The 12,312-nt window shown below is 38.8% G+C and overlaps 1 protein-coding gene across 1 annotated transcript; it reads right to left on the reverse strand.

The window, feature by feature from the left end:
- Positions 1-413: 413 nt before the first annotated feature.
- Positions 414-10,903, reverse strand: LOC134500069 (steroid 17-alpha-hydroxylase/17,20 lyase). The gene is made up of 8 exons (XM_063307094.1): positions 10,567-10,903; positions 8,778-8,916; positions 4,674-4,903; positions 4,308-4,394; positions 2,658-2,867; positions 1,536-1,705; positions 1,353-1,456; positions 414-936 (listed from the first exon to the last, which is right to left on the reverse strand). The coding sequence occupies exons 1-8, from the start codon at positions 10,873-10,875 to the stop codon at positions 659-661; spliced, it is 1,527 nt and encodes a 508-aa protein (XP_063163164.1). The 5' UTR covers positions 10,876-10,903; the 3' UTR covers positions 414-658.
- Positions 10,904-12,312: the final 1,409 nt, after the last annotated feature.

The raw sequence follows: 12,312 nt of genomic DNA on the forward strand, positions 1-12,312 counted from the left end.
AGTCCGCTAGAGTGTAGCAGAAAAGAGAAATAGAGAAAAGAATACGTCCAAAAAAGTATGTCTGGCCATATCCACCATCCACCATGTTCTCCTTAAGGAAATGCAGTCAGCAGAAAAAAGATGGAACCGCTTTGAAGTTGACACACTGTCCATTTCTTCTGGGTGCTCACATCACTCACTTTTCTCACATTGCACCTTTCTAAAAAGATATTGTGATGTTCTGTCTTTCTTGAAGGCAGCATCTTTTGTTCCTTGAAAATCTTGTTTGTACTTTTTAACTCAAATATCTAAGGATCCTGTGCAACAGTTTAGATGTTGCTTCTGTATATATGGGGAATATTCTATTTACTTGGAGTTGTCAATGTTATATCATTCCCCCCGTCCCCCCAAAAAACTACCCTACCAACTCTACCTTGCAACACCTTTTATTTTCCATGGGGATAATGCAAGAGAGTTGGAGTAGGGAAGAGACTGCAGTTTTTGTTGGGAAAAATATTGTTTAGAATTGTAATGTCTTTTCTGTTTTGGTCCTATGAACCTAGTAACGGGTCCTATCTTTGTACCTCTTATTCTGGAGTTATATTGATTTTACGGATTCAGAAAAAGAAATTCTTTGTTTTCTGTCAGATTATTTGGGACAGTTGGGACCCAAATAGTATTATTGTTCCATTACTTTTTCTTTCCAAGGTTCCCGCAAAGTAGCCTTCACTTTGAACTTTGGTACTTGAAGCACAACTCCAAATTTACCCTCTGGTTCAGGCAGTGTATTTCCCTCGGGAACACTGAGTGAGAATTTTTGCAAGATCCAGGCTAGAAAGAGAAACAACTCCATCTTGGCCAGGGTTTCTCCTAGGCAAACACGGATACCAGCTCCAAAGGGGAGGTAACTGGGTGAGGGAGAGTAGATCCGGTTCCCATCCTCATCCAGAAAACGATCTGTGGGGCAAGAACACAAGCATTTCCCTAGGAAACATGGCAAACTCAATAATAAATTCTAGAAGAATTTGACTGGAATATCCATACAGATCATTCCTAAATTTGTCATTGAACAAGGATTCTCTAATTACCCAAAATATCACGTTATCACTCACACAGCTGCAGTTGGGGAAAACAAATTTATACGTACTGTAGTAGTAGCAATTGTAGCAAGGAACAGCCATATTTGAGATAAAAATACCAATGAGCAGGATGCTGAAGAGAAGTGCTTTGATAGGCTGTTGGGCTCTGAGGAGCATGGCAGTGGGCTCAAAAGGCAATATATATTAAAAAAGCAGTCCTCCTTGACCATAAAGGAATTTTAACAGGCCACACTCATCCGTATATACAGAGAGTAAGAATGGTGGTATACCCACCTGGGTTAAATTTCTCTGGCTCATCCCACTCTTTTTCATCATGGTGAATGGACCACAGGTTGATTACAACTTCAGTTCCCTTAGGGATATGATATTCCCCAATGCTGCAGAAAAAAGGAACATTCTCTTCATTGAAAGTCCTCTTCCCCATCAACAACCACTATTGGAAATGGTCCTTCTCACCTTGTATCTGCCAATGCCTCATGAGGGATAAGGAGTGGCGAAACAGGCTGGATACGCAGAATTTCACTAATGGTAGCCTCGAGGTAATTCAGATGCTGTCGATCAGCAAGTAGTGGGTGTCGGTTAAAACCAACTTTCTGATCCAGTTCCTCTTGGATCTTTTGTTGTACCTGGAGGAAGAAGGAAGGAACTGAGGAGGGTAATTTATGATGGCTGTGGGGAATTGCTTCATGACCTAGACAGTGATTCAACAATAGGAAGAAATCAGCTTGAGTACTTCTACTGCTAATGGAAGTCAGAAAACCCTGGAAACAGAGAGTACAATTTGATTTCTATAACATTGTTTTTAGTTAGGAGCAAAGAGAGTCCTGTTCAGCATTCTTCAGGGCAATATCTCCACACTGGACTACTCTAATTCATTCTAGATGAGACCTCCCTTGAAGCAAATCCAGAAACTTCAGGCAGTGCAAAATGCAGCAGAACAGGTGATCTGAGAGATCCCCAAATCTCTGTTTTATCAACCTGAGTTGCAGGAGCTCCTTTGGCTTTCTGTGATCTCAAGGATCAGCTTCAAGGTTTTACTGACTGTATATAAAACCCTTTATGGTGGGGGACCTGTATATCTTACTGGTAGTCTTATACCCATTTCCTTTCCCTGCAGACTTAAATGCTTGAGGGAGATGCTCTGGTTCCTCTGTGCCACCGGTGAGAGTATGCAGAAGCAAGAGCTTTCTTAATAGGCCCAGGCTGTGGCATTCTTTCCCTGTTGAGGTTAGGTAGGCTCTGATATTTGGTCATTGCAAAACATTTTTTTAATTATTTAGGGAAGTGTTTAATATTAAGAAAGTTTAATACAATTACTGTTTTTTGGTTATTGTATGATTCAGTTTAAATTGTGAAGTGCCTAGATGCATGTGTGATTTACAAAAATATGACAAAAGTAGTTCCATTAATGGCCTCTGCAAACAACAATGGCTAAATGTGATGGGAAGAATCGATTTCTCTTAATTAAGGATCTAAATTGTGGAACTCTTAATGTAGATGTCTGTTTCCTTTGTTTACATAACTCATAGTCAATACATTTCTTCCAAAGAACATAGGTAGAACTGCAGAAGCTGCTACCTCTGGGTAATGCAAGAGATAGAGCACAGTCCATTTCAACACAGTTGTGGTAGTCTCCACACCAGCTCCAAAGATATCACCCACTGTCATGAGTAGATAGTCATCCGTTAGTTCTTGTTTACGGAAGGGGTTGCTATTGTTCTCCATGTTCAGTTTGGCCCTCAGAAGTGCATCAATTAGATCATTAACAGAATCACTGCTGAACACTTCCTGGAAGGAGAAAATGAGAATAGATAGTAGTGATGATTGAAGGACACCACCAAGAAGATTACTTGGTGGACTTGGCTGCCACAGTAGAGCAACAAATAGAAATTGGAGCATTTCCAATATGTATTTGTTTGTTGGATTTTTATCACACTTTTCTTCCAAGAGCTCAAGACAGTATACATAGCACTCCACACTACAATTTTCCCCCTCAACAATTCTGTGAGGTAAATTGGATTGAGACTGAGTGTTTAGCTCAAAATTACCCAGTGAGCTTCCATGGCCGAGGCTGGATTTAAGCCTGAGTCTCCCAATTCTAGTCCAATGTGTTTACCACTGCACCCGCCTGGATCTCATTTATTATTAGTCAAATGTTACTCGTAATGTGTAAAAATGTGGGGCATGTAGGATTCAAAGGACAGTGGAAGAGAACAGAATGAGATTAACCTTTTTGTAAGTATTAGCTATAGCTTACTAGCCAAAGCCAGGATACTCAGGATACTCAGGAAAACACAAAACAATTTCCCCCCCTGTCTGAATGCCATTCCATTTCCAGTTGCTGCCCTTAGAATGTAGTTGCTGCCTTCAATAACAGTGAGAGGGAATGAAAGAACCATGTTCTAATACACAGTTGTGGAGAGGGGATCTTCTACAACACTCTTGAAACTGGTGATACCAGTGTCTGAGAAAGGATGAATGTTGGTCATCTTAATCTGTAACTATGTGAGAGCTAATGGATTCCATTTATTTCCACAGGAAAAAATGATTGATTGGCTTTCATGGTTTAGCCTCTCTCTTGCCTTCTTGGTGAGGCAAAACAGTGGCTTCTCTTGCCTACCCCACCTCAGCCAGGATTGGTCTCTTCCCTTCCCTGTCCCAGAGAAGCTCTTGACCAGTGTGGTTACTGAGGGGAGAGAGAAGCGACTCCAGCCCAACCCAGGATTATGTCCACTTATTTGCATAACTCTGCCTAATATTTCTATACATTAATTAATTTCTATCATCTTGAAATGTGACTCTGCCATTTGTAAAGCTAAAAAGCTCATAGCAGCATTTTTAGTTTCATATTAAACCTGAATAAAAAATGAGGCTGAGGAAGAGAATGATTTGTCCAACTTTAGCCTGTGAGCATCATAATTTTGTTTACATTAAACTCCACAAAACAGCCACTGTCTTAACTATATGAAGAGCATATGGCTGATGTTGTATGAAAAGGGTAGAGTACAAATGGCTCAAATAAACTCTTTAATATGTCTCTCCTAATCTCTCACTAGGGATTTTTATGGAAACAGAGCAGAGGTCACGTGATAACTTTGATACTGCTAAAAATAACCTCGTTTTTGTGACCCACTGTTATATGAGGATAGTATGATTTGCCTATAAACGGCTGAGATGACTTTCCAATCATTGTCCTCAAAAGAAACTCTTTTGAGTGGTGATACCTACTTTATGTTTCTCAAACTTCTGGTGTAAGAGCTGGTCCCTCATTTCCACACACTTCTTCAGCAAAACCAAGTCTTTATTTGGGAAGTACTGTGGTGGGGAGAGAAATAATCATAATCACAGTCTCTAACAACTGCAAATCAAAATGTATGTGTATGCCAATAAATCTCCTCCTAGCAAAATAGGAGCTAACGATGTCAGCTTAAGAAAAAGGATCCGAAGAAAATTAAATCCTGGATAAGCTCTGGCATTTCTGAACTTTCCATCCTTCAGAAATGGGTGGAGGTAACAGAGCTGTCCTTGCTATCTTTGAAACTTTGGCTTTGGGGGAAAATGTATTTTGCTTCTTACCTTCCCCACATCTCTCACCTGAAGCCATGAGAAGATATCCACCATGCTCTGCTTAGCCACAGTGTCCACAATGCCCTGGCTATACTGAAGCATGGACTCAAACTCAGGATCTCCACGCTGATAGGATGAATTAAAGCAAAGGGAGCACACTACATTTGTAACAGCACGCATTAGTTCAGGAGCCATGTCCAAAGGTGAATTCTGTGTAGCACTCAAAGTGGCACATAGAGAAGTTGCTTCTCGAGAGACTGGAAGAAAAGCACAAGAGAAGAAATCCATGCAAGAAGAAAGAATCCCTTTAGGAGCAGGAAGTATGGAGACAGGAATCAGGGAGAAACAGGAATATTTTAACCCAGGATAGAGACATATCCAGGGTTGTAATTGGGGGGAGGGCAAGTGGGGCATGTGCCCTGGGCGCTGCACTGGGGGGCACCAAAATGAGTGTGGTGGGGGCACCAAAATGGGCGTGGAATCCATGTTTGCCCCAAGTGATACAGACCCTAGTTGCAGGCCTGGACATATCTGTAGATAGGTTACTCAGTTAAAACTTCAGTCACAGAGCTTGATTACTTTTTACCTTGGACAAATAGTAACTTCCTTTCTTAATGTCCCAGATGAAATAATGGCCAACTATAGTAAACTGTGTTCACATGATACACTGAACAACAAATGAACCAACCACATTTTAACTTTATGTATCATATGTACCCAAAGAATTGGGTTGAATAAATCATAAAATTACAAAAAGTAAATATGCCATGTAAATATAGCCTAGAACATCTGGCAGGCATCAAGTTCTATTGCACTGCATTCTACCTTACACAATATAACAGGCATGTGAAAATAATAACTCTACAAGATTCCTAAACCTTTGCATAAAATTATTTTTCAGGATTGATGCAAGGATCAAAGAAAAACTTGTAAAGTGCTTTAATTATCAATGTCTTGGCTACATCCTTACTTAATAATTGCAACCTATGTTGGGCTATCCTAAAAATATATTTATTTACTTATTCAATTTTGATGCCACCAAGTTCAAATGAGCACAAGTTGATGCCTAGACTGAAAGACTGGCACTGATTACCAGATGCTTAACAGATACAATTTAAGTGTTTAAATTATGTTTAAAATCCTAAATAGCTTAAGTCCTGATTATTTAGATCACTGCTTCTTCTTCTGCAAAACCTGAACCAATAAGATCCACAGGAGAGCTCCTTTTGAAAGAAATCCCCTGTTAGAGGCTTGTATATCTGGCATGCTGGTGAAAACTGGATCTTGCCACTCATTGTTACAGTGTGGTATGGTTTCAGCTAGTCAGCCTTACCATTTTCCAGGATACAATACTCCATCCCATTTTCTTCCTTCCCTGCTTTCTGGTGGCATTTCCACTCGATAATCACAAAACAGTACTTAGAACCTCTAACTTTTATGTACTTGGAAAATCTTGTAGTACTACAAAATCTGTCAGTACCTTCATCTTCTGCATGCATTGTACCATATATCCAGCTCTCAGAGAATTTAATTTGGTATTAGTATGTGTGAAAAATGGGACCTGCAGCAATATTTTGCAATATCTCCTCTTGCCAAAATGGAGGGCTGTGGGGATTCTAGTTGGCTGTTATTCCAAAACCAAGTAAGATGTTCCACTCCCAATTGTATGTTTATTTTAATTTTCCAACTGTCACCTTATATGTGTATTTCCTGATTAGCCAAACAGGTATATAAAAGCCAACTGTCACTTCAATAACCAATGAGCATGCTCAATTTCCACTGAACAGTGCTTTGGGACCATTCTCACCGGTTCTACTGAGCACCATCTTCTGAGATGTTTTTTTCAGCTTCCCACGCTACCGCCCTGAAATTTCCTGCTGATTTCCCAAGCAAGCAGTAACTAGGCCTGACCCTGCTTAGCTTTCAAGCCCAGGCAAGGTTGCCCAGGTGCTGCCATCCACTGAGATGACTTTCCAATTCTTATCCTCAAAAGAAACCCATGCACCATCTTTCAAAGACAAATCTGGGGACTAAATTGAACTATATAAAAACTACTTAATCATTTTAAAACTATTTTTAAAGTGACTAAGATATGGCCCTATGTTATGTAATTTTAAAACTTACCTGACTTTGTGCCAAGAGGAAATGATTTTCTACAACACATTTCCTTAGTCAGTTTGCAAGCGTATACTGATTCTCACCCCTAAGTGGCAGTGAAGGATGAAACATTATTAGTGGCTTCCATTCCTAGACTGATTTTTTTTCCATACTACTTTGTCAAATGAGATTTAGCTGTGTTGTACCACATCCATTCAGGGCAGGTTCTTCTGGTATGATGTGTAGCCAAGAATAACTCTTGTATAGAAGAAAACTCAGAATCACACTTTCTGTACCCTACTAGAGTTTTTTCCCCTCTTAGATAAACCCTAAAGCTACCTACAACATAAATATAAGTCACTGATGCATGCCTAGGAGGGACAATGCATCTTAATAACTCTACTGCCCTTTGCTCCAATAACCATATTTTTCTACTGATTATTATTTGAAAATATGATGTATATTTTATTAACTTTTGCCGTGGCACCAGCCCTCTGGAACATCTTTCCTCCTGAGATTCGAATGGCCTACGGCTTTTTGGAAGGCCTTGGAAGACCTGGCTATGTGCCTGGGCCTCGAGTCCCGAGTGAGTGAAGGGCCCCATTTCCTGGTTGTGCTGATGGATTTTAGTATCTCTTGGCTAAACAGCCTTTATGACTGTTGGCCCCCCAGCGTCACTGGTTTGAGATGGGCGGCCATATAGATTGAATAAATAACTAAATAAATAAATAATTGTTTCACCTCCTCTTTTGCAGCTCTTAGGAAAAGCATCAATCTGCAGATAAATATTTTCCCAGGTGAATCTTAGTATATTTGTGATAAAAAGGGCAGAGAAAGCAAAGTAAATTATTTCTTTTTCTTTATGTTAATGAAGAAAATTCATATAAGCAAACTGATCATTCCATAGTCACAATTCTTACCTGAAATAAGTAAAAGTTTGGATTAAAACTATGATATCCACTTTTTTCAAGAACAGTTATCCCAGAATAAACCAACTGCCAAGATTATAGGATGGAGACAGTTGTACCATTAGAAAGTTTAAATGGCCAGCCATGATTGCCCTCTAGAGAATGTAAACTAACATTGTGCAAATTTTATTTATTTATGTATTTATTATCTCACTTTATATGGCTACCCATCCCAAATTCATAACACTGGGCAGATAACAGTTATTAAAAAAAACATACAAAAATAAAACAATGAAGACAACAATACACATGGTGAAGACTGGTATAACAATAAGTCTCTATATTTCAGATATACTTAGAAATCTGAGTGACAAAAGTTTATGATTTTCTGTTTGTTTCACTACAGCTTAAAGTTACTTTGTTGTTGCACTTTCTGTCATCAATGAACAGAAAAATGTGGGTCCAACAAACTGAATATAGTTACTGCCTCTAGCCATGTTTCAGATTATAATTTATTTGATTTTTTTAAGTGACCATAAGTTTACCTGCCCAAACATTTATTAGAAACTATCTTTAGTTTTTCAAGGTTTTTTTTGTCTACCTATCTTTTACACTTAAATATTTGTTCTGGGTGCATACCCATCTTCTTCTGCAGTTTAAGTTACTCTCTGAGCAAACAATGTGAATGAAAAGTCTCTAAAACCTTGCCAAGAAAACTGCAGGGACTTGTCCAGGCAGTCTCCAAGAATCAGACACGATTGAATGGATTAAAGAAAAAAAAAGTATATGCACTGTGACAATGATGTATAAAATTTCCAGGATGCAAACACTCTCTTTAAAACAAAACCTTCAATAGGCAGCAAACTTTTGTTTAAGCCCATTTCATAACACTTAGATCAGAGGTGCCCAAAGGATAGGTTAAAAAAAGTCAAGATGGTGGCCACAATTGCATGGTCTCAGCCACCATCTTGACTTTTTTTAACCCAGCCTGCAGATTCCCTTGATTTAGATTATATGCTTCTTTACCCAAGAAGAGTAGGTTCATCTAATCTTTGTTTACCAGTACATTGCTAGTGTTTCTCTTCCTGGTTTGGGGCTCCTCCATTTTTATTTGTGGGCAACTCACTGATTTTCTCCAGAGCCTGAGATCCTTCTCCAAACAGAGAAAGTGCAGAATGTACCATCTTGCGCTGAAATTTCCAAATTGGGCTGTAAGTAGCAAAGGCAATATCTTTTCCATTCCGGGTCAACAAGTCTGTAGTCACCTGGAAGGAGAAGGAGAAGGAGAAGGAAGAGAAGCAGCAGCAAAAAAAGGGGAAAATATGTAATAACTTACTTTTCTTCAGAACACCTTATAATGCATTCAGTGAGATTATCATTTGGTTGATATTTGGATGGAAGAAAAACACACACATACAGTATATGCCACTTCTGCAATGATCTCACTGCTGCCTTGGAAGATTACTTGTGCATCTAATTCATTCACTGGTAATGGTCTTAAAAGACATTTACAGAAAGGATGAATTTAGGGAGCTTTTCACTCAGGCAAGAGAGTCTGGGGCAATGGGAGAGATCTATACAGTTATGCAGAATATAAAGAATACAGAAGAATGCTTCCCCATCTCCCTTACAGTACTGGAACCTGGCTTCATTGAATAAAACTGAATAGGGAATGATCAGGATAAACAATGAAGCACTTCTTCACATACTGCAGCACCTATATTATAGGATCTGGTGCCCTTTGTTGATGTGATGGTGACCATCAAATAAGATGAATTTAAAAGACAATTAGAGAAATTAATAGAGGAAATAAGAGCTACTAACTATGCCAACTATGTGCTATTCCCAGGATAAGAGGCAGCAAGGCTCTAGTTGCTAGGGCTTGAACTTGAATTCCATTTGTGAGTCAGCATCTGGTTGGCCAGGGTCAGAAACAGAACATAAGGCTAGATAAGTTACGGGTCTGATGCCTCTTATACTCTTAACTTTATGGGGGTTTTATGGAAAATCATGTAATCTCTGCAGTCCAAATTTATAAACTCAGATACAAATGTATTTGCTCAGTGAGACCTAGACTAAGCCCAGCAAGTAGTAAGAACAGTATCTTTCCTAATGGAGTTTGGAGGACAGTGTTCTGTACACCACTATGAACCCCTGGAAAAATGGCAGGATATTAAACAAATAATAAATGGGGGTGAAACCATCTTCAGCATGAACCATCTTGATCTGAGGCTTGATGCTTCACCTATGGCTGTTTTTCTCAATAGGATAATCTCAGAGCATGGGAAAGCATTGGGCTTAATCCTTTAGAGAGAGAATTTAAGATTATAAATGTCTGTAAGTTATTTTTCCCTAAATATTATCTCTAAATTGGGAAGGGAGGACTTATTGAATGAATTTTCCCAAATGATGTATTTGCATGGCTCATAGAAAGAATTCGAAATCACATAGCCGAAAAAGCAACATGTCTTAATAGCAACTGTATCCATATTTTAGTAGTGTTATAATTTCTAAGTATTTTTCAGAATTCATTTCTTGAAATAAATTATGCAATCATGTATTACATTTTATAAAAGCAATTATTTAAAATATTCTAAAGAGAGACAAGTCAACAGCAAAGAGATCGGAAGAATAACTTCAAAGACTAAGCCCATAATAAAAAGACACTTGCACTAATATATTACTTTGTTCCCAGTGCATTTTGAGACATTTTTATCAAGAGAATAACATTCATCTTTTTCTAAAGTTTCCCAATAAATTACCCACCCAACCTCATTCAAGAAACTTTAATCAACTGAACATATGTAGAAGTACATTTGAAGCCATATTCTACCTGACAGTTGACTGAAGCTGAATCAAGACTCAGAAACAAACCCCTAGCCTAGATTAAATACTAACTTGCATAGTTTGCTTACTGTTCGAGGTCTGCCAGCAAAGATCTTCCCTTTTTTAAGCAGCACTTCCTTGGCATGAAGGTAATCATTGATCACTACCATGTAATGGGAGCCCATGTATAGGGTGAAGACGCTGCCATACTTTTGCTGCAGACTGGAGAATAAGAGATGGGGCTGCTTGGAGCCAGCCAAATGCAACAGGCTACCAATGACTGGCAAGGAGGGAAGGCTCCTGGGACACTTGAGCTTGGAGTCCAGCTTCCCTTTTGCTACCCTCCTGAAGGACAGGACAGCCAGCATCAGCAACAAGACAACCAAGAGAGCTATCATTCTCTCTCAGTTGTCTGGAGATTTGGCCTGAGATCCAGAAAAAAGAACCCAAATGAAGTAGTCTGTGACAGCCCCCATTTGGACTTTTATAAGGGCTCGTAGTGACATCATCTTGCCTTGGAGGTGTTGGTTAATCACTGGGAGATAATATAATCTGGAGCACAGAATTAGCCTTGCTTCCTGCCAAGAAACCAAGAGTAAACTGTATCTTACTTGAGCTGACCTAAACCAAGTACATCATAAAAAATGTGTGGTCCTTGCAAGAAACACAGGCTTTTATTTTGCTTATTGATTTGCTTATATAGTATTAACACACTTGGTTTTCCTGTTAAAAAGGCCCTCGGAGTCAGTATACCTGGAACTCAGTTACTGTAGATAGGCAGCTATAGGAATAACTGTAAACATTAGAGTATCTCAAGCCAGGGATGGGGAAACTTCTAAGATTTTCAACGTGTTACTTTTTCTCCAAAAGATTCCACTCTCCCTATTTCCCTTTCTCTCTTTCTTTCCTACAATACTAAAATTAGCAAACAGTATATTACACCAGGCTGTAGCCCAAACAGAAGAACAAAGCAGGCAGAGCCAGTGCCAAATTTAGTGGAGCCCCAGGCATCCCCAGAGGACATTGTTCCTAACAGCAACAGTTAAGTCTCATCTAGGTAGATGGATAGCAACATGGGATCACTTCCCCTAGCAAGTTTTTGAAACATGGAAGCCTCAATTGCATTGCCTCTATTCTGTTCACTCATCTTCAGTTATGCAGGAGGAAGTAAAAGAGAACTTTTACCACCTCCTTGTGCAGAAAGTGTGCAGAAAACACTCTCCTAGTGGCTGGGCATGCTGCACTCCCTATATACAGTACAATTCATCAGGTGGAAATGACCAGGAGATAGATAAATGGATAGGAGTACATACATAGATAGGAATACATACATAGAGGGGGCAGAAAGTGCATGCTATCTAGGGTGTAGGAGTGTGCTGAACCACATTTAGGAGATAGTTACTGAAGCAAATTAGATTAATTATCACTCTTTTATTTCTAGAGACTGCTTACATGATTCAGTCAAGCTCTTTTCTTAGGTAGAATAGTATTTCCTTTTCAAAACTATAGTGTTCAAGTCCTTGCTTATCCTGTACAGTATTTCACTGTCAGTACCTACATAAGCGAAGTCCAGGAATGACCAATAATATAATCATTGCTATATCTTTATTGAAAACTCCATATTGTCTATTTGTTCTTTATTATTTAGTATTGTGTGTTTGTTGTAAAGTAATCATATTAATTAAACAAAATTTAGATGTTTTGGATGTTTTAGATGTTTCATCGCTTGGATTTTCATTCTTTATTTTTTATTTCTATTTATAGTATTTTTATAGTATTTTATTTTTTGTATTATTCTGATGGTTTTAATCACTTGTTGTAAACTGCCCAGAGGC

Source organism: Candoia aspera, chromosome 6 (assembly GCF_035149785.1).
Source record: "Candoia aspera isolate rCanAsp1 chromosome 6, rCanAsp1.hap2, whole genome shotgun sequence".
In the NCBI taxonomy this organism is placed as follows: Eukaryota; Metazoa; Chordata; class Lepidosauria; order Squamata; family Boidae; genus Candoia; species Candoia aspera.